The sequence below is a fragment of the Dipodomys merriami genome, unplaced genomic scaffold (assembly GCF_024711535.1).
Source record: "Dipodomys merriami isolate MVZ:Mamm:240054 unplaced genomic scaffold, mDipMer1.0.p SCAF_3, whole genome shotgun sequence".
Lineage (NCBI taxonomy): Eukaryota > Metazoa > Chordata > Mammalia > Rodentia > Heteromyidae > Dipodomys > Dipodomys merriami.
Genome location: NW_027204492.1, coordinates 15,049,616 through 15,073,457, shown reverse-complemented (window position 1 = coordinate 15,073,457; position 23,842 = coordinate 15,049,616). Strand labels below are relative to the sequence as shown.

At 37.6% G+C, this 23,842-nt stretch overlaps 1 protein-coding gene across 3 annotated transcripts in view; it reads left to right on the top strand.

Moving 5' to 3' along the window:
* Positions 1-23,842, top strand: part of LOC138840048 (P2R1A-PPP2R2A-interacting phosphatase regulator 1-like) — a 45,957-nt gene that overhangs the window by 7,940 nt on the left and 14,175 nt on the right. For 2 of the 3 annotated variants that reach the window (XM_070039686.1, XM_070039684.1), the window contains exons 4-9: positions 1,124-1,202; positions 9,412-9,465; positions 12,304-12,347; positions 14,737-14,791; positions 17,693-17,785; positions 19,409-19,458. In XM_070039686.1, the coding sequence (XP_069895787.1) occupies positions 1,124-1,202; positions 9,412-9,465; positions 12,304-12,347; positions 14,737-14,791; positions 17,693-17,785; positions 19,409-19,426 (343 nt within the window). In that variant the 3' untranslated portion in view covers positions 19,427-19,458. Of the gene's footprint in view, positions 1-1,123; positions 1,203-9,411; positions 9,466-12,303; positions 12,348-14,736; positions 14,792-17,692; positions 17,786-19,408; positions 19,485-23,842 lie in introns of all 3 variants that reach the window. The other variant, XR_011376034.1, reaches the window with a different exon arrangement.

Genomic DNA, 23,842 nt, shown 5'->3' with positions numbered 1-23,842 from the left:
AAGGTAATAACCTAAAAGGATATGAAAACAAAGTGTTATGGGTGCCTTCTTATTTTCTGTGGAGAAACCTGGATGCAGGACTCATAGGAGCCATCTGTATTCTTTTTTGCAACCTCTTATATAACAGTCTGTATATATCTATATATAGAAGAAAATCATAAGAAAAGAAAAGATGACTTCTTCAGGATTACGAGTTCAAATAGTATTGGGGCCATCTGAGTGGCAACAGTCAAAGCTGAGGACATAGAGTCTTTATTCATTGGGCTATCCCATTTCATTCTCTTGTTGCTACATAGGTATGTGGTCCAGTTTTTAAAATATTTCTTGCTAATTTTCAAAAGAAGCCAGAAATCTAGAGTTTCATTTTTATATGAATTCTTTTAGTATGTACAAGGAATTTGGACAACATTTTTTGTGGAGAAGGTAGATGAAGATAAATATGGTCAACATAGTTTATTTGTACATAGGAGAATAGAACAATGAAACCTATTGAAACAGTTTTAGGGGCAGAAGGATTGAGTTTGGTCAGGATACTTTGTATGCATGTATGAAAATATCATAATGAAACTCCCCTTGCACAATTAAAGTATACTCATTAAGAAATCACTTAAAAAACATTTAATACCATGTTGGCCAAACAAAGAAATCTATGATCTCAGTTCTTTTGACCCATGTTATTGGTTACCCCTCTATGAACAGTGTAAAAGTTGAAAGGGAATTTGTACTTGCACATTGTAGCTCCAATCATAAATTTAAATCAATTACAGGTTAACACTGTAATTTCCAAGGTCAAAATAAATTATTCTTATTTTCAGTAGTGCAATTAGAGGTGAAGTGGGATGTTTAAAAATGCCTTACCTTACATGGAAACTTGCTTTGGCTTAGCTGACTGGGCCTGTGTGTGTGTGTGTGTGTGTGTGTGTGTGTGTGTGTGTGTGTGTGTGTGTGTGTGTGTGAGAGAGAGAGAGAGAGAGAGAGAGAGAGAGAGAGAGAGAGAGATACACACACAGATTGATCTCCATGAAGAGGTTAGTTACATTAACAACATTGATGTTTAAGTATTAGAAATCTCATATCTTTAAAAATTTGTGACTAACTTTACATGAATGTGTTTTCTTCTTAGTGATAACTGTCCTGTGTTACAAGGGGACAACTTAAGAACTAGAAGAAACAATATGGTACTTTTGAACCAACATGGCCTGGTAAGAAAATACTTCTGGACAGCCTTTCTGTCAAAGTCTTGTGTTTATCAGTCTTAACTAGTGATTCTCAAAATTGAGTGTGCAGGTGAAGGGCTTCAAACAGGGACTTTTCTGCTGAGACTGTCTTTGAACTGCATTGCTCAGATCTCAGCCTCCCAAGCAGTTAGGATTACAACAGTGAGCCACCAGTGTCTGGCTGGGAAGTTACATTTCTAACAAGCTTTCACTGTGTGAAATACTGCTCTAAATATTACTAAGAAAAAATAAACCCATGCAAAACAATTGTTATTTTTCTGAAATGGTTTCAAAATTGACTTTTAAATCCAATGTGGATTTAAAATATTGAGATTTGTTTTTAACATGTAAGACCGTCAATGTTGCAACTTTATTTTTTTGCCAGTCCTGGGCTTGAACAGGACCTGGGCACTGTCCTTGAGCCTCTTTTGCTCAAGGCTAGCACTCTACCATTTGAGTCACAGCACCACTTCCAGCCTTTTCTGTTTATGTGGTACTGAGGAATCAAACCCAGGATTTCATGCATGCTAGGTAAGCACTCTACCACTAAGCCACATTCCCTGCCCAAGGTTGTAACTTTTTAAAGAACATTCTTTTATTTATTTTTTGGTTGGTCATGGGACTTGAACTCTGGGCTTGGGCACTGTCCCTCAGCTCTTCAGCTCAAGGCAAGCACGCTGCCTCTTGAGCCACAGTGCCACTTCTGGTTATCTAGTGGTTTATTGGAGTTAAAGAGTCTCATGGACTTTCCTGCCCAGGCTGGCTTTGAACTGCGATCTTCAGATCTCAGCCTCCTGAATAACTAGGATTATAGGCGTGAGCCACCGGCGCCTGGCTAAAGAACATTCTTTGAGAGCAAAACTCACCGGCTTCCCTAGAAGTAGTTGTCAAGTTTATAGTTCAACATTTATTTTATATTTATCTTGAGTTGTAAATTAAAAAAAAACTTGCTATTTGTGATGTTATAATAAAAGCTTTAAATTATAGCTAGTTTTCTGCCAAATTAGAGAATATACTTGTAGATCAATAAGCCAAAGTGATTCATGATTCATTATATGAATGGGTTTTAATTGAGGTGAAATTCACAGAACATTCAACTATTTTAAAGCATACAACTAATAGCATTCAGTACATTTGCTATGCTTTTCAACTATAACCTCTCTGTAGTTGAAAAAAACATAATCCTTGTCTTAATCCTAATCTTACAAAGAAAACTTTCAGCCTTTCCTTTCTAGACCTATGTGCTGAGCTTTTTTTTTTTTTTTTTTTTTGAGTATCATAAAAGGTCGTTGGATTTGTTGCAACTGCTTTTGCTGTGTGTTTTTAGATGATTATGTATTTTACCTGCTTTGTTCTGTTAATCTATTTTACATTGATTTCCTTATGATGAACCACCCTTACATTCCTGGGAGAAATCTTTTTGTGCCTTATTTATAGGTTATATTAATCTGTAGTTTTCTTGTAGCGTCTTTGCTCACTTTGCTATCTGGGCAATGCTGGGCTCATAGAATGTATGAGAAATACTCCTGTTTTCGTTTTTACTTTTTTTAATGCTATTTTCTATTTTTTAAAATTTCTTTGTTCTTGGAATTGACCCAAGGAACTCATACAGATTAAATATTTTTTCTTGGAATTGACCCCAGGAACTCATACAGATTAAATAAGCATGTGTTCTATCACCAACTACACCTGGAACCCCTGCTCTTCTATTTTGAAGGAGTTTGAATAGGACTGATGTTAATTTTATATATATATGATATATATCAAATACATATCATATGTATATATGATGTGTGTGTATGTGTGCTGTAGTCAGGGTTGAACTCAGGATCTTCCACTCTTTCTTAACTTTTCCTGCTCAAGGCTGGCAATCTACAATTCATCTCCAGTTCTACCTGATTCTTCCTTTACATGTGATAAAATTCACCAATGAAGCCATCTGGTCCTACATATTTCCTTGTTAGGAATTTTTTATTACAGATTTTAATCTCATTATAGGTCTGTGAGATTTTCTATTTCTTCTTGAATCAGTTTGGTTATTTGTGTGTATGAATTTTCCCATTTCATATCAGTCATCTCATTTGTTTTCATGTACTGATTCATATCATTTGTTTTCATATACTGATTCTTTATCCTGTATATTTCCAGATTAGTGTAAATTTCTTGTTAATCTATAGAACGTATTTTAATGAACCATCATAGTTTAAAACTATTACCTCCTAATCTTAAACTGGATATATACCCCATCATAAAATGATATTTAACATTATTTCCAGAAGTACATTAATATTACGGTGGGAAAATCCCAATTGTTTATTGCACAAGTCTTTCTGCTTTATACTCATGGATGCATTTATTTACCAACATATATTGAACACTACCTGTCCGTACTGCCACCATATAGCTAAACCTCTTTTCTACTCACCTAAGTCAACCAATTTTAGGACTTACTATGTATTAGTAGTTGATCTAAAGCCATCTAGCCGGTTTGGGAACTTCAGAAAGGAATATCTTAGTTGAAATCTTCCTGATGTGTAGGAGTTTATTTTAGGTATTGGCAGCAGCAAGACAATATTCCTGATTTAAAAAAAAAAACAAAAAGCAACAAGAAGCCAGGCACCAGTGACTCATGATTCAAAGCCAGCCCAAGCAGTAAAGTCCATGAAATTCCTATCTCCAACCAATTACCAAAAGAGTGGAAGTGGAACTGCGGCTCATGTGGTAGAGTTCAGAGACAGTGCCCAGGCCCTGAATTCAAGCCTTAGGACTAGCACACACACACACACACACACACACACACACACACACACACACACACACACACACACACACACACACACACACACACAAACCAGCATGTTTCAAGGGCTGGTAGTGGAAAGAGGGTATGTATAGAGAGAACAGGGTTTGTGCGGAATTGAAAGAAGCAAAGTATAGTTAGAAGCACATTATAGTTAGTGAAAAAGTGGAGGGTGAGAGATTTGGTTGGAGTAATAGACTAGTATATGATTTTATGGCCTTCAAATTATGCTAAAGATTTTACACTTTACCTTGCACTCAATAAGAAGCCAGTGATGAGGTCAAAGTCAGTGATTGGCATGAATAAATTTGCATTTTTAAAGATTACCCTAGTGGGAAAGTAGACTGGAATAGGGCAAAAGTGAACACAAGAAGATTAGATAGGAGGCTACTACAATGATCCTGGGAAAGAATTGATGGTAACTTGAACTATTGCAGCATTAGTGCCAAGGGAGAAAAGTAGCAGGTTTCTGAGATAGCAGCAGTAGAATTAATGATAGATTGGATGAAGGATGGGAAACAATGGGGGCAAAAATGACTTCTATCTTTGGCTAGCTTGAGCAACTGATCCAGTGGTGGTTTATAGAATAAGAAGGCAACACTGGATAAAATAGAGTAAGAAAGGAAGCCGAGTTTAGCTTGGATCTATTACACTAGATTGTTGGAAATCTCTAGGTGGAGGTGTTTTGTATACTAATTTGAAACTCAGGATATAGGACTAAGCTAGAGATACACATTTAGGAATTCTGGGTAAATCATTATTTAAAGCAAGGAGAATGAATAATATGACCCAGGGAGAGAATAAATGGAGAGAAAAGACTGCAGGACAAAATTTCATTTGAAAGCAATTTAAGTGGAGAAAGGGGTAGGTGGAATGAAGCCAGATTGGATTGTGTTAAAGAATAATGGTGGACTAAAAATCTATAAATGGCATTGTATATGCAAGCTCTGTTAGTTGAGAACAAATTACCCTTTCTATGTTTTAATTTCCTCATTTATAACATGTAATAGTGTAGACCTTTAGAGAGTTGTTTTGGTGACTACATTAATCAGCATAAAAGCACTTGGCACAGCACTGGCACATGCTAAATGGCCAATAGATATTATTTATTTTTATTACTAATATTATATACAAACAGCAACAATGTACATCTCATCTTTCAGCGCATACTATTCCTTAAGAACTTTAGGCTTTTAATTTTCAGCTTAATATAATATATATTTTAAATTAACCATCCTATATAACAGGCTATGTTTGGCAAAATTGAAGTCATTTTAACTTATTTGATCAAGGCTTATTGGTTTAGCTTGCTTTAACAGTACTAGGAATATTGCTATTATTGTGTCAAAAATAACATTTTATTATTGTTGTTGTTGTAAGACATATAAGTATGTACTTGCCTTTAGTACAGAATACCAAATTACATAATTCCTAGATAAGAGTATGACATGATGGATTAGAAAACTGTAGGATACAGCAACAAAATCCAATTAGATGAGACTTAAACAAATAAGATCTTAGATAATAAGATGTCTTGAGGAGAGGAGGCTCAGAGTTGGTTAATTCAGTGGTTCAGTGATGTCATCAGAGATACAGGTTCCTTCTTTCTCTTCACTTTTCTATCCTCAGCAACCTCAAACCTATGTTCCCAGTAACTAGCCTCGTAGTTCAGTATCTGTAGATACCATGAGAAGAAAAAATATATATATCATCACATATATAGATGTTAGATGTTAGGAAGGATCTGTATCAACCTATTATTCATAGCTATTTCAGGAATAGCTTCTCCTTCAGGAATTTCTATACTATTGAGATGTTTTTCACAGCCACTTGACCGATTAATTTAAGTTAGTAACTTTTCTAAAAGTAGTTTTTGGAGTTGGGGATTTAGCTCAGTGGAAGAGCACTTGCCTGGCAAGTGCAAGACCCTGAGTTTGGTCCTCAGCTCTGAAAAAGAAAAGAAAAAGATTATTCACAGCCAGGCATCAGTGGCTTATGCCTGTAATTGAAGCAACTCAGGAGACTGAGATCTGAGGATCAAGGTTCAAAGCCAGTCCTGGCAGGAGAGGCTATCAGACTCTTATCTCCTGTTAACCACCAAAAAGCCAGAAATAGTCGCTGTGCCCCAAGTAGTAGAGTGCTAGCCTTCAGCTAAAAAACTCAGAGAAAGTGTGTAGACCCTGAGTTCAGGCCCAGGACAGAAACAAAAAAAATATTTTTTTCACAGACATGAAGAATAATGGCATTGCCATTTCTAGGTAACATATATCATATTATAATTGGAAACAATTAGAAACATCCTTCCTGAGCCAGGCAGTTGTGGCTCACGCCTGTAATCCTAGCTACTCAGGAGGCTGAGATCTAAGGATTGCAGTTCAAAGCCAGCCCGGGCACAAATGTCCATGCGACTCTGCAATTAGCCACCAAAAAAACAGAAGTGGCACTGTGGCTCAAGTGGTAGAGCACTCACCTTGAGCTGAAGAGCTGAGTGACAGCGCCCAGGCCCAGAGTTCAAGCCCTACAACCAACAAAAAAAAAACATTTTTCCTGAAAAAATACAAGCATTGTTGAGTGATAGCATAAACTATATTTTTAAGAGTTTTCTCCCACAACGGACTTTTCTTAAAATTGGCACTACAGGTACCTAGAGTAGTCAAATTCATAGTGATAGTAGAACAGTAGTTTCTAGGGACTGGGAAGAAAGGGTAATAGAAAGGAAGTGTTGTTTAATGAGTACATAGTTTCAGTTTTGAAAGAAGGTTTTAAAGATTCCTTTGCACTGCATTGTAAATGTACTTAACATTATTGAATGATACACTTAAAATAATGACAATGGAAAGTTTTATGTTATGCATATTTTACCACAATTTAAAAAGTTCAGTGGCTGTGCATGGTGGGCATCCCTGTAATCCCACCTACTTGGGAAGCAGAAATCAGAAGGATTGTAGTTCAAGGCCAGCTTCGGCAAAATATTAGATTCCCATCTCAACAAAGCTAGATGAGTAATACATGCCTATAATGTCAGCTACCTGTGGGCATGGGTATAAAGATCATGATCTGCCCCAGGCAAAAATTACAAGACTATTTTTTTAAAAAGCAGTTTTTATTCAAGTTGTAGAGTGCCTGCCTGCCTTTCAAGTGCAGAACACTGACTTTTAATCCCAGTACCACCAAGAGTTTTTTTAGAGGATTGGCATATGGTGTATACTGTAATTCCACCACTCAGGAGACCAAGGCAGGAAGATCTCATGTTTGACCCCAATGTGGTTCACATGGTAGTTAATGCCTATAATCCTGAATTCCTAGTGGGCTGAGAGATGAGTATTGGAGAGCCATATGTTTTTTTATTAACACACAAATTACTATACATATGTCAAAAATATTATAGCAAACATTATCTCACAACTATTTTAAAAAGTACAGATATTTTCTTCATCACTCTGAGGAAATCTTTTTTTATTTTAGCAGCCCTCTGCTATACACTCAGGTAGTCATGCTTACAAGACTTGTGTTCTACCACTTGAACCACACTTCCAACCCTAACCAATACTGCTTTTCAAAGATGAGTGCGCGTGTGTGTGCGCGTGCACACACACACACACACACACACACATTTGATCATTTTTAAGAAACTCCACAGTTTTCAGACCCAGTTCAGATCATTGTACAACTTCTAAATGATCAGCACTAGTGAAAGAGTACAATGGCAAAGAAAATTCAAAACTGTATAGTATTTAATGCCTGTTGAGCGATCATAATCTTATGTCTTAATACTGGGCATACAAATTTAATTTATTTTGTTCTGATCCTGGGGCTTGAACTTAGCTTTGTCACTCAAGCCTGTTGCTCAACCACTTGAGCCACAGCTTGCCTTCTGGCTTTTTTTTTTTTTCTGGCTAAATAGAGATAAGAATCCTATGGACTTTCTTGCCCATACTAGTTTTAAACCACAATCTTCAGATTTCGGCCTCCTAAATAGCTAGGATTACAAACATAAGCCACTAGAACCTGGCTTAATTTTTTTTAATTGCCAGTATTTAACATTGAAAACATACAAAGAAATTGATATTATCATACCGTTCTGGAAAGTAAATCTGTGTGAACTTTCTGGGCAATAATTTGGTAGTTTGAATTTATGTGAACAAATTAAGGATGTACACAAAGGTTAGCTTAAAAAGACACTATCACAATATTACTTATTAAAAGCCCACCCCAAAATGGCACTAGTCTGAATATCTAACAATAAGTAAGAGACTCAGTGGAAGAGCTTTTGTTCCCAGCTTTTGAGTCCCAAGTCTGCCATGATCAATTGTGGGACCTCGGACCAGTTGGTAATCTCTCCAGACCTCAGTCTTCCAATGTTCAAAACAGGAATAAATGGGAACAATGCTTACATAATTGGGGACATGGTAAGAATTGAGTGATATAAAATCTATCTGTTACACATACGTTGCTTGTTATTATAGTATGATAGTCAAAACAAAAAGGAAAAACCACAAGTATTATAGAACATCAATCTAGTATAATATTTGGATTTTAAAAACATGCTTAAGAGCCAGGCACCAGTGGCTCACACCTGTAATCCTAGCTACTCAGGAGGCTGAAATCTGAGGATCACAGTTCAAAGCCAGCCCAGACAGGAAAGTCTATGAGACTCTTATCTCCAGTGAACCACCAGAAAACTGGAAATAGTGCTGTGGCTCAAGTGGTAGAGTACTCGCCTTGAGCGGAAGAACTGAGGGACAGCGCCCATGCCTAGAGTTCAAATCCATGACCAAAAAAAAAGTATTTTGGATAAATTTGAACATAGAAAGATGTCCAGAATAGATTAAGTTATATGTGCAAATCTAAACTACAAAACTGTAATTCACACTACTTTCCAGATCTGAAAAAAAACCCTGAATTATTTAAATACCACAGATATGACCATGGCCATTTCTGGACTTCACTCTACCACTGAACTACAGCCCGAGTCTCAAGATGAATTTGTTTTTAAATCTTAACACTCACATACATGAGTCACTCAATATTTTATATAATTCAGCATAAATTTAGTATTTAGAAATTATTAATGATTCTGGGCACTGATGGCTCACGACTATAACCCTAGCTACTCAAGTGACTGAGATCTGTGGAACAAGGTTTGAAGACAACCTGGGAAGAAAATTCCATGTGCTTTTTAACTCCAATTAACCAAGAAAAAGCCAGAAGTAGAGTTGATACTCAAGTGGTAGAGCTCCAGCTTTGAATATAAAAGCTAAATAAGAGTTTGAGACCCTGAGCTCACACCCCAGTAATAGCACACACAAGAAAGGAAGTAAGGAATGGAAAGTGGTCAAGGAAAGAAGGGAGAGAGCTAGAAGGTTGGTTTGACTTTTCTGTTTTTAATTTCAGTTGTATACACCTCCTACTCGTACATCTCCTTGCCGTCTTTATCAAATCAAACAGGTAAGACTTTCAAAATTAATTGTTCCTTTTTATAAATATAAGGTGCTATTTTAAAGAAAGCAATGGCTTCAGTTCACATCTAGCTTAAGTTTTTTAAAGGTTTCTTAACACAAAACCATTTCAAGTATGTTGTTATTGCTGTACTGGGTTTGATCTCAGTGTCTCATGCTTGTTTTCAAGCGCTTTATCACTTGAGCCATGCTCCTACCCCCTTTTTACTTTAGGTTTTCTTTTTATAGGAACTGCATGCTTTTAAGCCAGGGCCAGTCTTAAACTTGGTAGTGCCTATCTCTGACTCCTGTGTAGCTGGGTTTGCAGGTAGACAGTGTGTGTACTGGTTTTATGGCCTGAACTCAGGGCCTGGGCGCTGTCCCTGAGCTCTTTTGGTCAAGGCTAGTGCTCTACCACTTGAGCCACAGCTGCACCTCTGGTTTTTTTGGGAAGCTTATTGGATATGAGACTCTCATGAACTTCCTGCCGGAGCTGACTTCCAACCACAATCCTCAGATCTCAGCCTCCTGAATAGCTAGGGTTACAGGAGTGAAACACGACAGCCCAGCTTATTTTAGTGATTCTTAAAGAATGAAAGAATTTCAAACCAATAGCTTAAGTGGCCTCTGTTATTTGTACTGTTTCTTTGCTTCCCCTAAATTAAACTAAATATTTGAAAATTGATTACCTGGTGTTATTTGATCCTAAAGGTTGAAATAAATACTAATGTAATTTATAATAATATAAATTGTATAGCAACTTGTTTCTATCATGTCAGAATATATATTATATACATTTAAAGTGAAAAATAGAAAGTAAATGAGATAAGTAGAAATAACATTAATTTTCAATCTAGGTTCTGATTAAATTTAAAAAATTAAGACTTACTCTCAATAATTGAATGGCCTAACAGATATCTTAAATTGAGTATTCTTTTTTTCTTTTGAGATAGTGTCTCACTATGTAAAACAGGCTGGCTTGGAACTTGTGATCCTACTGCCACAGCTTCCCTAGTGCTAGGATTACAGCACTGTGCCACCATGCTTGACCTCAACCCTCTTCAATAATAGTGGCTGATATTAATTATTGGTCCTATATTGAATGAGAATGACAATAAGCAAATTCCTGTGTCGGTTTGAAGTAAGGAGACTGGGTCTAAGCAAACAGCCTTAATAATAGAAGATATTCTTTAGTTTACAAATGTGTTGTCAGTTCTAGAAAAGTCTCCTTAGATGATTAGTTCTTGATTTCCCTTGATTGTGTCCCCATTTGATTTGTTTTGGCTTATATTTAACATCTTTGTTAGATTTGTGTGTCCACTGGCTTTTGATTTACTTTGTGTTCACATCTGGTTTGCTTTCTACTTTGTTAAGATCAATTCCATGCTCCTTTTGTGGTTGTTGGACCTTATTAGCTGTGTGTTAGTTGTATTCTGGACGGTAAGGTTTTGTGACTGGAGTCCCCCTGTGGCCTGCTAGGGCTCCAATAAAGACCCCCAAATTCAGCCTTTTAAGTGGGGCTTCTCTAGTCTCACAACTGGGTCTACCATACAACAAGTTCCAGGAAACATTGCTCTATGCCTGTTTATTGAGTGAATTGCAAAATAGACTAGGCTTTTCACTAAAGGTAAACGGGTACAGAAATGTGAAATAGAAGAACTATAGTAATATGTTTTTCTGAGATAGGGTTTCAATAGGTAGTTCAGTCTCTTATATCTAATTTATCACCCAAAGCTAGAAATGGAGCTGTGGCTAAGTGGTAGAATGCTAGCTGTGAGTGGAAAAGATCTGGGGCAATTACCAGGCCCAGAGTTCAAGTCCCAAAACCACCACACATATCCAAAAAAAATCCCATTGTATGGAAGTGCCTTATTCATGCACCTGTTGAGAGACACCCAGTTGTTTTCAAACAATTATGCTTAGAGTACTTGGTATATAAGTACCTATTTGAGATCTTGTTTTCACATCTTTGGAGAATCTATGTTGACATAAAATTACCAAATAGTTTGGTGATTCTCTAATTATGGAGAATATATTAAATTTTCTAGAGCTTGAACCATTTTTCTTTACCCACCAGCAATATCCAAGAGTTACAATTCCTCCAGATTTTCACCAATACTTGTCATCTTTTTGATAAGCAGCATTCTGAGACAAATTCACATAACATAATCCATTTTTACCACTTAGCATTGAATCCAAGTTTTTTATGTCATTGACTAGAATTAAACCATGCTTATCCTTCCATTTACTCAGGCAAATACATACTGGTAGACATTTATTTAACTTCAGACTATTCATAAAAAGATCATCATATCAATGGTAGGGAAAGCATATAATTTTGCATCTTTGGTGTTTTGACTTTGAAGTGAAGAAAGGTACACATTTTTTCATCTAATCAGTTTCCAGTATATCTGATGTACTGTAATGTGTAAGTAATAGATTGTTGCTGTGGTCATGTCAGTGTAAACAAGTTTAGAGATGTGTTTATAGTGATGAATAATAAAGGTACAAGTCGGCACCAGTGGCTCATGCTTTTAATCCTAGCTACTCAAGAGGCTGAGATCTGAGAATGAAGGTTCATAGCCAGCCCAAACAGAAAAGCCCATGAGACTCTTATTTACAATTAACCACCAAAAAGCCAGAAGTGGAGCTGTGGCTCAAGTAGTAGAACCCTGAGCTTAAGCAAAGAAAAACTTCAGAGATAGTGCCCACGCTCTGAGTTCAAGCTCCATTATTAATAATAATAATGGTACATTCCAATGAAATTTTGAAACTTTCAACATGAATAAAACTTTTAAACCCATATGAGCTGAGCGTTCTGTTTTTTCTTATTTTTTTTTCTTTCTAGGAAGAACGTATGGATTTATCAAGCAGAGAGATGATGCATGAAAGGTAAGTAATGTACTTGGAATTACTATTTTTTTTCTTCTTTTTTTCTGCCAGTTCTGGGGCTTTTCTTTTTTTTATTTTCCAGTCCTTGGGCTTTAACTCAGGGTCTGGGCACTGTCCCTGAGCTCTTTTGCTCAAGGCTAACACTCTACTATTTTGAGCCACAGCACCACTTCCGGCTTTCTCTGTGATTAATTGGAGATAAGAATCTCACAGACTTTCCTGTTAGCTGGCTTTGAACCACAATTCTCAGATCTCAACCTCCTGAGTAGCGAGGATTACAGGCGTGAGCCACTAGCACCCAGCTATTTTTTTCTTGAAACCTTAATCTCAACAGTTCTTCTGTTGTTTTTCCTTTACTGCCGGTGAATATATTCAGGGGGAAAAAGTAAAGGACTCAATACTAAATTAATCTCCCCTCAGACTGAATGTAAGCAGAAGCCCTCAGAATTTTTGAAAAAGAAACAAAGGTCTTTCAGAACAAAGGCTTGATTTTTCTAAGTAACTAGTACTGTACTCAAATCTGTAGGCAGAAAATGTTGCCAAACCTTCAAAATGTATCTTTCATGTTTGTAAGCCATTCCCTATGGCCAAAAAGGATTATTTTCCACATTCCTGTAACTTCTGAGATTTGACTAATCTACTTTCAGAGAATGGAAGTATAACAAGTAGAGCACCTACTTTGAGCAAAAGGCCAAGCAAGAGTGTAAAGCTGCACCTAGGTGTCAGTGATTTATGCCTGTAATCCTAGCTACTCAGAAGGCTGAGATCTGAGGATCGTAGTTCCAAGCCAGCCCAGGCAGGAAAGTCCATGAGACTCTTATCTCCAATAAACCACCACAGAACCAGAAGTGGCACTATGGCTCAAGTGGTAGAGCGCTAACCTTGAGCTGAAGAGCTGAGGAACAGCACCCAGGTCCAGAGTTCAGGCCCCAAAACTGACAAAAAAGACAAAAAATCTGAAAGCAGAGCTGTGCCTCAAGTGGGCGAGTGCCAGCCTTGAGCATAAAAGCTAAGGGAGATTGCCCAGATGCTTAGTTCAAGCTCCAGTATCACCATCATCATCATCATCATCATCATCATCATCATCATCATCATCATCTCTCTCTCTCTCTCTCTCTCTCTCTCTCTCTCTCTCTCACACACACACACACACACACACACACACACACACACACAAACACAACTGGAGATAAAGTTTTAACTGGGGCAAACATACACATGCACTCATCTGCCTTTACTTGCCTTTTGTTTCACTTTTGCTTTAATTTTTCTACTTTCTTCTCTTTCTATTATATAGCATAGTTGTCAGGAACATTGGTGTCAATTCTTCTTTGAAAGTCTTGTGAATGAATTGCTACTTCTCTCTCTCTCTCTCTCTCTCTCTCTCTCTCTCTCTCTCTCTCTCTCTCTCTCTCTCTCTGTGTGTGTGTGTGTGTGTGTGTGTGTGTGTGTGTGTGTGTGTGTGTGTGTGCCAGTACTGGGGCTTAAACTCAGGACCTGAGTGTCGTCCCTTGGCTTTTTCACTCAAGGCTATCACTCTACCACTTGAGCCACAGCTCCTCTTGTTTTTGAGGTTTATAGAGTTGAACTCAAGGCATTGTGCTTGCTAGGCAAGCACCCTATTACTTGAGCTTTATTTTTAATTTTTATAGAGGGTTAAGATTGTGCCCAGGGCTGGCCTGAACCAAGATCCTCCCTCCTAAGGCCTCCCACCTTAGTTAGAACTCAGGCATGTGCCTGATCACCTGGCTTATTAGTTGAGATACAGTCTCAAACTTGGGCTGTCCTTGAACTACCATTTCTCCTATGTTGTTAGGACTATAGAGGTGAGCTACTGAAACTGACACTATTTCTCTTTTGTAGTATTGGGGATAGAACCAAGAGCCTTGCACATGGTAGGCAAACACTCTGCCATTGAGTTACATCTCTGGCCTTAATTTTTTTGGCAACAAAGTCTCACTATGTAGTTCAGGCTGTCCTTGAATTCATAATTCTAGTACTTCAGCATTCCAAGTAGTGGTGGGCTTATGTGTGCTATATCATATCCAGCTTGAATTAGGTTTGTGTGTGTGTGCAAGTACTGGGAATTAAACTCAAAGCCACCCCCCTTCCTCTCTCTCTGCTTTTTTCTCCCCTCATAGGTGGTATTCTACCATTTGACCATACCTCCACCTCTGGCTTTTTGCTGTTAATTGGAGATAAAAGTCTCTCTGGTTTGTCTGCCTGGGCTGTTTTTAAAGTTTGATGCTCAGATCTCAGCCTCATGGGTAGCTAAGATTATAGATATATGTGAGCCACTGACACTTGACTTTGAATAGTCATTTGTATATTCTGTAGTATCTTTTCATTCTGATGGGCATACTACAATATTAATTTTTTTTTCTTATAGGGAGTTACACACTTCAATGCAGCTGTGTCATGCTTTGGAAACGAGTCTGAAAATGGTAACATTTCAATTTTGTATAAAATTTCAAATTTGCACTGACAGAGTACCATGTCACATAGTTTCACTAGAATCCTTAGAAATCCTAGCTCTGCTTTGATACTAAAGTTTTATTTTTTGTTTGTTTTTGGGTTTTTTATGTTTATTTTTAAATTTTTATTTATTTTTTATTGTGAAAATACTGTACAGAGGGGTTACAATTACATGGGCAAGATAATGAGTACATTTCTTTTTTTGTGTGGGGGGGGTCCGGTCGTGGGGCTTGAACTCTGGGCCTGGGCGCTGTCCCTCAGCTCTTCAGCTCAAGGCTAGCGCTCTACCGCCTGAGCCACAGTGCCACTTCCCACTTTTTCTTTTTGCTTATATGGTGCTAAGGAATCGAACCCAGGGCCTCAGGCATGCAAGGCAAACGCTCTACCACTGAGTCACCTTCCCAGCCCCATGAGTACATTTCTTATCAAGCATTGTAGCCTCCTCCTTTGTTTCCCCTTCCCATCCCTTCCCATCCTCTCCCTGCCTCCCCACCCAATCCTCCCCGCCCCCCCCCCCCAACAAAGTTGTAAAGTTTGTTTTCGACATAATGACTTGAACTTCTCATTGTTGCAATGGGTCCACCTGTTGATACTGAAGTTTTATATGTTATATACATTTTTGTGACAGGTTATCTTGTTATGTAGCACAGACTAGCCTAGAACTCTCTGTGTAGCCAATCTGGCTTCAAGCTTGTGATCCTACTGCTTTACCCTCCTAAGCACTGGGATTACAGGCATGCACCACTACTGTTGGTATAATTTTTTATTTATCTGAAGAAACAAACTTTGGTTCTGGCCATGAAAATATTTATTCATTGTTTTGAAGTGGTGTTCAAGTTGTAGGCATGGTTGTGTATCTGTTAGTCCTAACACTCAGTAGTTTGAGGCTGAAGTACCCTTACAACCCAGAAGTTCCAAGCCAGTTTGGGCAATAGAGTAAAACCCTGGTCAAAAAAAAGAGAGATAAAACTACAGCTGCTATGGATCAGTTTCCTTTTTGACTTAGTGAGCCTAAAACTAAAAAAGATTCCATTGTGCTACAATACAAGATAATAAAATGAATTCAGGACTGGGAAGGTGGTTCAGTGGTAGAGCGCTTGCCTTGCATGCCTGAGGCCCTGGGTTTGATTCCTCAGCACCACATAAGCAAAAAGAAAAAAGCTGGAAATGGCGCTGTGGCTCAAGTGGTAGAGCGCTAGCCTTGAGCTGAAGAGCTTAGGGACAGTACCCAGGCCCAGAGTTCAGGGCCCACAACCGGACCCAAAATAAAATAAAATAAAATAAAATGAATTCACTCACCTGTATACAACTCATTAGCTATATCTTAGAGTGTTAAGCTACAGACAAATGATTTACTGGAAAAATATTACATTTTCTGTATCATATTTCCACTAACTCATAACCTTTCATTTGAACATATTTGGAATATAGTTACATCTCCCATTCATGTTATTTAATTGAATTTTTTTTCTTTTTTGGTACTGGGGTTCCAATCCAGGACATTGCACTTGCTAGGCAAGCACTTTGCCACTGAGTTACATCCCAGCCCTCCCATTCTTGTTTTTAAATGTCTCTTCAGGGACTGGGTAGGTGGCTTTGTGATAGTGTGCTTACCTAGCTTGCATGAAGCCCCGGGTTCAATTCCTCAGCACCACATAAACAGAAAAAGCTGGAAGTAGTGCTGTGGCTCAAGTGGTAGAGTGCTAGCCTTGAGCAAAAGAAACTCAGGTACAGTGCCAGGCCCTGAGTTCAGGCCCTAGGACTGGCAAAAAAAAAAAACTATCTCTTCATATACTATGTTTACTTCATTGTAGTAGTTGAATGCTATTTGCTTTAGCATGCACATCTCGGACGTTGAAAAAATAAGAGCTGACTTGAAATTTGAGTAAGAGAGATCTTCTTAATGTCTGTTTCCAAATGTGGATGTTATTAGATAAGGAAATTGGTCATTAACAGAAGATATATTATTTTCCTTTGAAAGGTTCGTCAGGTTGACACCTGATTTTGGTGTGGGTCGGAAAGAATGATCATATAACTTCTAGATCCCTGCCACTTTTCCAATGTTGGTACAACACAATTTATAGCTGCTGTCAGAGTCCCCTAACTGGGCCCCTTTCTAATTATTGTAGATGTTGGCATGAGTGAGTAGGTAAGATGATCTCAGTGTGTTAGGAGGAGAAGAGAATCAGATTTAACAGACTTGGCTTATGTTTTGGAGAAGATAATGTATTTTAAAATCCCAAATCATGAAAGTAATGACATATAAGCTTTTAAAAAATAATTGTAGTGGGCTGAGAATGTGGCATGAAGCCCTGGGCTCTATTCCTCAGTACCACATAATCAGAAAAGGCCAAAAGTGGTGCTATGGCTCAAGTGGTAGAGTGCTGGCCTTGAGCAAATAAGCTCAGGGACAGTGCCCAGGCCCCAAGTTAAAGCCCCAGGACTGGCAAAAAAATTGTAGTGATTCCTTTTGTGTCACTTTTCTCTTAGTGCTAGCTAAATCTTTTTTGGTCCTTTCCTGCATATAGTATTATATTCATTAGGAAATCCCAGATCAAAAAGAAAAGCTTAGATTTACATCGTATGTATTGCTCAATATTCAGAATATTCACATTGTAAGCTTTTCTGGGATTCTAGGAAAGCCCCTCAATCACCATGTACTTATCTCCTGCACAAAAGCCAAGAATTCCTTTGCTTATTGAGGTGAATCTGGGGTTCTCTGCTTTCTTCATCATGACGAGAGCTCCTTATTGTCATACAGCCAATGACTCAGTAGTAACTCCCTTTCCCCGTGGCAACTTCTGTTTCCCCAAGTATTTCATTAATAAGCAATTGGTGCTACAATTATGAACTGACTTCTACTTACACAGAATGACAACAATTGGGAGAAACCATCCGTTGTAAGAGGCATTGATCTAATTTCAGAATCTCCAGCATCTTCTCTCACCATGAAGAGCCAGAAGGTAAGAAAGAGTACTTAAAATTATCTTGAAATAGTGATGCACATTAATGGTTACCCTCTCAACTCTTTGGGAGAATATGATAGATCTGATTGTAAGTGACAGTTTTTTCTCTAGACCTGGTGGTTCAGGCCTGTAATTCTAGCACTCTGGAGGCTAAAGCAGGAAGATCAGGAGTTTGAGGCTAGCCAGGGTAGGTTAGAAAAACTGCAAACAACAAAAGTGGTAGCTTTCCCTCAATTTCATCTCTAACAGTACTATTTACATATAATAAAATTCATCCAATTTTAATTATATGGTTAGATTAATTTTGATAATTGTGTGCAGTTCTGTAACCACAATCATAATCAAAACATAGAATAGTTCTCACACTCTAAAAAATTCTCTTGTGGCCTTTTTTCCCTACTACATCTTCACCTCTCAATCCTTGTCTCATCTAGAATCTATTGTCTGAGGAAAGTGATGGTTTACAAACCATCTGCTCTAATTTGGTTTTAGCATGGTCTTTCTCCATCATTATATGTAAATTGCACAGTTTTGCCTCCAAATCCTATTCCCAGTCCTATGTGACCATTTTCAGAATAAGTATGTTGCCTCAAAATACTAAATTGCTATAAAATAAGGATTTTAGAAGCTTAAGAGAAATTTAGTTCTAGCTTCTATAGTGGCCATGTAAGGTTTTTAGTAAAATTTTTTAAAAATCATGTAAACTGGATCCATAGGCTTACTCCTATAATCCTAGCTACTCAGGAGGCTAGGATCTGAGGATTGCAGTTCTAAGCCAGTCTGGGCAGGAAAGTCCGTGAGACTCTTATTTCTAATTAATCACTAAAATGTCACAAGTAGAGCTGTGACTCAAGGAGAAGAGCACTAACCTTGAGCAAAAAATGTTCAAGGACAGTGTTTAGACCCTTGATACAAGCCCCAGGAACAGCACATGAGCATGTATGCACACACACACACACACACACACACACACACACACACACACACACACACACACACTCATTTAACGAAGTGCTACTGGCTCCTGCCTATAATCCTAACTACTCAGGATGCTGGGTGGGACCTGAGGACTGCAGTTTGAAGCCAGGAGAGTCTGTGAAATGCTTATCTCCAACTAACCTGCAGAAGTCGAAGTGTGTGGCTCAAGTGGATGAGCACCAGCCTTGAACAGAAAAGCCAAGTGAGAATGTGAGACCCTGAGTTCAAGCCTCAGTACAGGCACACACACACAAAGTAGATCATTTGTTTGGATTTATCATTTTGTATACTGAAAAACTGCCTAAGAATATATGAATAATCTAGTAGTTAACTATCCTGACCATAATCTTCCTTTGATCAAGCTTGAACTTGTTCATAAGCATCTAACTCTCTCTTAACACGTTAAAGAACTTCTCACCTTGGTTCAAAGCATATCCCAGCCAAGAGTGCAGGTCCTTCTAGACTCTAGGTTTCAAAATTCTGACAGTTTGCTTCAGTGGCATACCTATGTTTATCCATATTTAGAAAAGCAATAAAATGATGTGATATCATGTAGTTTATCATTTATAATGAAATAACTATTGAGATTGTTTAGACTTTTTTCTTGTCATGATCATGATGATTTTGTTTTAAAATTCATAGGCCTACAAACACCATTAGACCAAGTCTCTCTGGACCATTAATAAGATAAGGTACCTTTCTAAAATTCTATATAAATGTGAGTTGAGATGTTTAATTCCAGTTTAATTATTATGATTTTATTATATGTAATATTATATATTATATAAGTATAATTCACAAAGCTTTCTGACTTCTGAAATAAGGTGTGGAATGAATGGATATATGAACAAATGAATAGACTGAGTCAATCAGATATTTTGGTGAATCCTAACCTCTACCCCATTGCTGCACATACACAGTGATTAAGTTGATACAGATTAGATCTAGTAACACAATAACATTTACATGAAGGTACATGGGATTTTTTAATTCAATATATGGAAAATGATCTACTAAGTAGAAAAGAAAAAAAAGTGGAAAGAACAGAAGTATCGTCTTTAAAACTCCACAGTACTACCTGGGCATAGTGGTAGAATCCTATAATGCTGTATTTGGGAGGCTGAGACAGAAGGATCTCTGGAGTCCAGAAGTTCAAGTTCAACCTGAAGAGTGTAACAAGATCCCATCTCAATAAACAAACAACTAGATAGATCGATCGATCGCGATCGATCGATCAATAGATAGATAGATAGATAGATAGATAGATAGATAGATAGATAGATAGATATAGATACATACATACATACATACATACATACATACATACATAACATAGGTTAGCAAACCTAGCTACTCAAGAGGATAAAATCCAGATGATAGTGATTTGAAGCTAGGCAAACAAAAATGTCCTTGAGACTCCACCTCCGTAAGTAACTAGCAAAATTCTAGGATACCAAAAATTAAAAAAGCAAAAACCTGTGTTGGCCAGGCACTGGTGGCTCACACCTGTAATCCTAGCTCCTCAGGAAGCTGAGATCTGAGGAACATGGTTCAAAGCCAACCCGGGCAGGAAAGTCTTATCTCCAATAAACCACTAGAAAACTGGAAGTGGCACTGTGGCTCAAGTGGTAGAGTGCTAGCCTTGATCTGAAATGCTGAGGTACAGTACCCAAGACCCACGACTGACAAAAAAAGCTATGTTGAAGGTATGGCTCAAATGGTAAAGCACTAATCAAGTAAGCATAAGGCTCTGAGTTCAAATCCTGCTACTGTCAAAAAGATACATATATCTCCACAGTTCTTATACCCTACTTCTCTTGTACCCTACCTGGAGGCTATAGCTAGGGCCAAATTAAGTAGTTAATATGCTTAAAGATAGTGCTTTACCAAAATAAAATAGTTGCTTTACTAAATTTATTCATAAAACATTTTATTACAGTGACAATGGAATTTCCTTAGAAAATATGAGTTTAAAAATTGGGAAGCTAGAGGCATGGCTCAAGTGGTAGAGAACCACTTAGGAGTGAAAAAGCAAGCAAGAGTATGAGACCCTGAGTTCAAGCTCTACTACTGGCATACACACACACACACACACACACACACACACACACACACACACACACACATACACACACACACACACACACACACACACACACACACACACACACACACACTAAAATTTTGAAGGCTGGGTGTCAGTGGTTCGCACCAATAGCCCTAAGCAACTCACTAGGCTGAGACCTGAGGATTAAGGTTAGGAGTTAGGCCCAAGGAAAACAAAACTGGGTGACTCTTATCTCCAGTTAACTAGTGAAAAAACCTGAGAGTGGTGGTGTAGCTCAAGTGGTAAAGCACCAGCCTTGAGCAGAAAAACAAACAAGTGAGAGCATGAGGTCCTGAGTTCAAGCCTCAGTACCAACAAACACATGAAATAGATGGTTTATATTTATCATTTTGTATAGAGTGCCCAGGACCTAACCTCAATCCTCAGTGCCAACACTAAAAAAGAAAATCTGAACGAGTCTGGGAAAACATTTGCCTTCATCTTTGCTAACATAACAGCATATGTCATAAAATTTCAGAACCCTTTAAGAAAATATTTAGGAAATTAGACAGCTTCATGCCTAATATTTTTATTCTTCCTGGCAACAAGAAACTCATTTTGTTCAGCCTCATCCATTGTTTCCTCTCTTCTCTGAATTATGCATGATTTATGATGAAATATAGAAAACCAATTTCCCCTGGTTTCTTGTTTTGTGTGAATAAATGATCCTCGCAAAATTTCCATATTAATAACAAGTTCCCATGGACAGGCCACTCACCATGAAATTTTTTCTTTGTACTGTAACTATGGCTTACGACAAAACACAATAAAGATATGCTTGATAAGTTTGTTTCAGAGAAGCAAGAGAAGCGCAGCCCAAAGCTATCTTAAAAAAAAAAAAAAGCTATAAAACACTGCCCAATATGCACTAGGATGTATTCACTAGCACTAAAACACAAACTACTGGTGAAAGAGCTCTTTCTTTTTCCCTCAATAATTCTTGTATGGTTAGAAGAAATACCCCCTAACATCAGTTTCATTTATTTCTTGGCATGGCTCTTGTGCTTGGTAACTGTCCATGGAACACAAACAAAAAAGGGACACTTGTAAGTTACAAACAGCTGGCTTGTGCTTTTGTGCTGAGAAGGAAACACAAATTTCATTATCCAGCAGAGGAGCCTAATTATAATTTTCATTTGTACTCTTACTTTTCTGAGAGGAAGGCTTTCATTTACTTCCTTAACCAGACTCATGATAAACCCTTCAGAGGTTTACAGGAAGACCTAGCCTTGGGAAGGGCGTCTTGAGAAAGAATTAGGTCTGGAAAAGCTAAAATTCCCTTCAGTTTCATTTGAAATACATTCTCATGCCATGTGGATTAGCAGTGAATTTGTTTAAATGTTTGTAAAATTCAAGGTTGTTAAGAAGATGAGGGAAATAGCCTTCAAGTTCACTGTGGTGAATTCGTGATATCCTTTCTGATACAAGTTTGGTGTTATATATCAGAATCCTTTCAAAGGAGCACATTTTTAATATAGTGCTTCTCCTCTTCTTCTTCTCTATTCCTTCTCCCTTTTTTTTGCAATGCTGAGAATCACATCCAGGGCCACTTACCTGCTAGACAAATATTGTAAACACAGAACCACTTTCTCAGTCCCCAATCCAGCAATTCTGGGAGGTTTTTCTGCAGGAAAAAATATAAGATAGCAGCACCTAGGCCAGAATTCAAGTCCCAGGACTGATGCGATGTGCTCTCTCTCTCTCTCTCTCTCTCTATATATATATATATATATATATATATAGAGAGAGAGAGAGAGAGAGAGATAGATAGATAGATATAGATATAGATATAGATAGATAGATAGATAGATAGATAGATAGATAGATAGATAGATATACAGATAGATATAGATATATACATACATACATATATATGTATCTATATACATATATGCCAAGTTGAAAATAATGTTCATGGTAATTCTATTTGCAAATGGTAAATATATTTTTAAATGTGAAAAAATAATTATGAATAGCTTACTGTCTTGGACAAATGGTGCTGAGGTGGCTGTTTATCTACATTCAAAATAGTGTAGGTAAGCTATGAGAAGGAATGAAGTCCTAAAACAGGGTACAAGGTGAATGAATCTTGAAACATGCTAAGTAAAATAAGTTATAACCACAAGTGACAAACACTGTATTTCACTTATATGAAATATTTAGAATAGACATTCATAAAACAGCAAATAGATTCCTAGTTACCAAGTGCTGAGCTAAAACAGGAATGGGGAGTTCTTTTTGGTAAGTCCAAATTTTCTGTTTGAGGATGACTTGAAAATGTTTTTGGAAATAGTAGTGATGTTTTTACAATGCTGTGAATGTAATTATACACTTTTATATAAGCAAAACAAGCCAGGTGTGATGGTGTTCACCTATAGTTCAAGTACTTGGGAGGCTGAGGCAAAAGTATTACAGTGAGTGGTCAGCAGCCAAGGCTACATACTGAATTTTTGTCTGAACAAAATCACCCAAAGGAATGTAAGTCAGGAAACAATAAATGCACTTGCACTCTCACAATCATTGCAGCACCATTCACAATAGTCAAGTTATGGAAACCATGCAGATACCCCTCACTGTTAAATAGATAAGGAAAATGTTGTACATATACACAATAGAATATGATCCTGCCATAAAAAAGAATGGAATTACGTGTTTTGTAGGGAAGTGGATGGATCTGGAGACCATCATACTAATTAAAGTAAACCAGGTTCAAGACAAAGGTCGCATGTTTTCACGTATATATAGATAATAGACCTAAAAGATGAACATATATGTTAACATATAGAGAATCATGATCAGTTGATTCAAGAACACTAAAATGCAGGTGTGAAATATCATGTTAAACCCCTTTTGAACAATAAACCACATGCACTTCAACAAAAATGAGCATTAGAAAAGTGAGAAACAGCCTGTCTGGGGTAGAGATACTAGAGAGAAGGGGAAAGGATGAAGAGAGTGAATATGGTCAA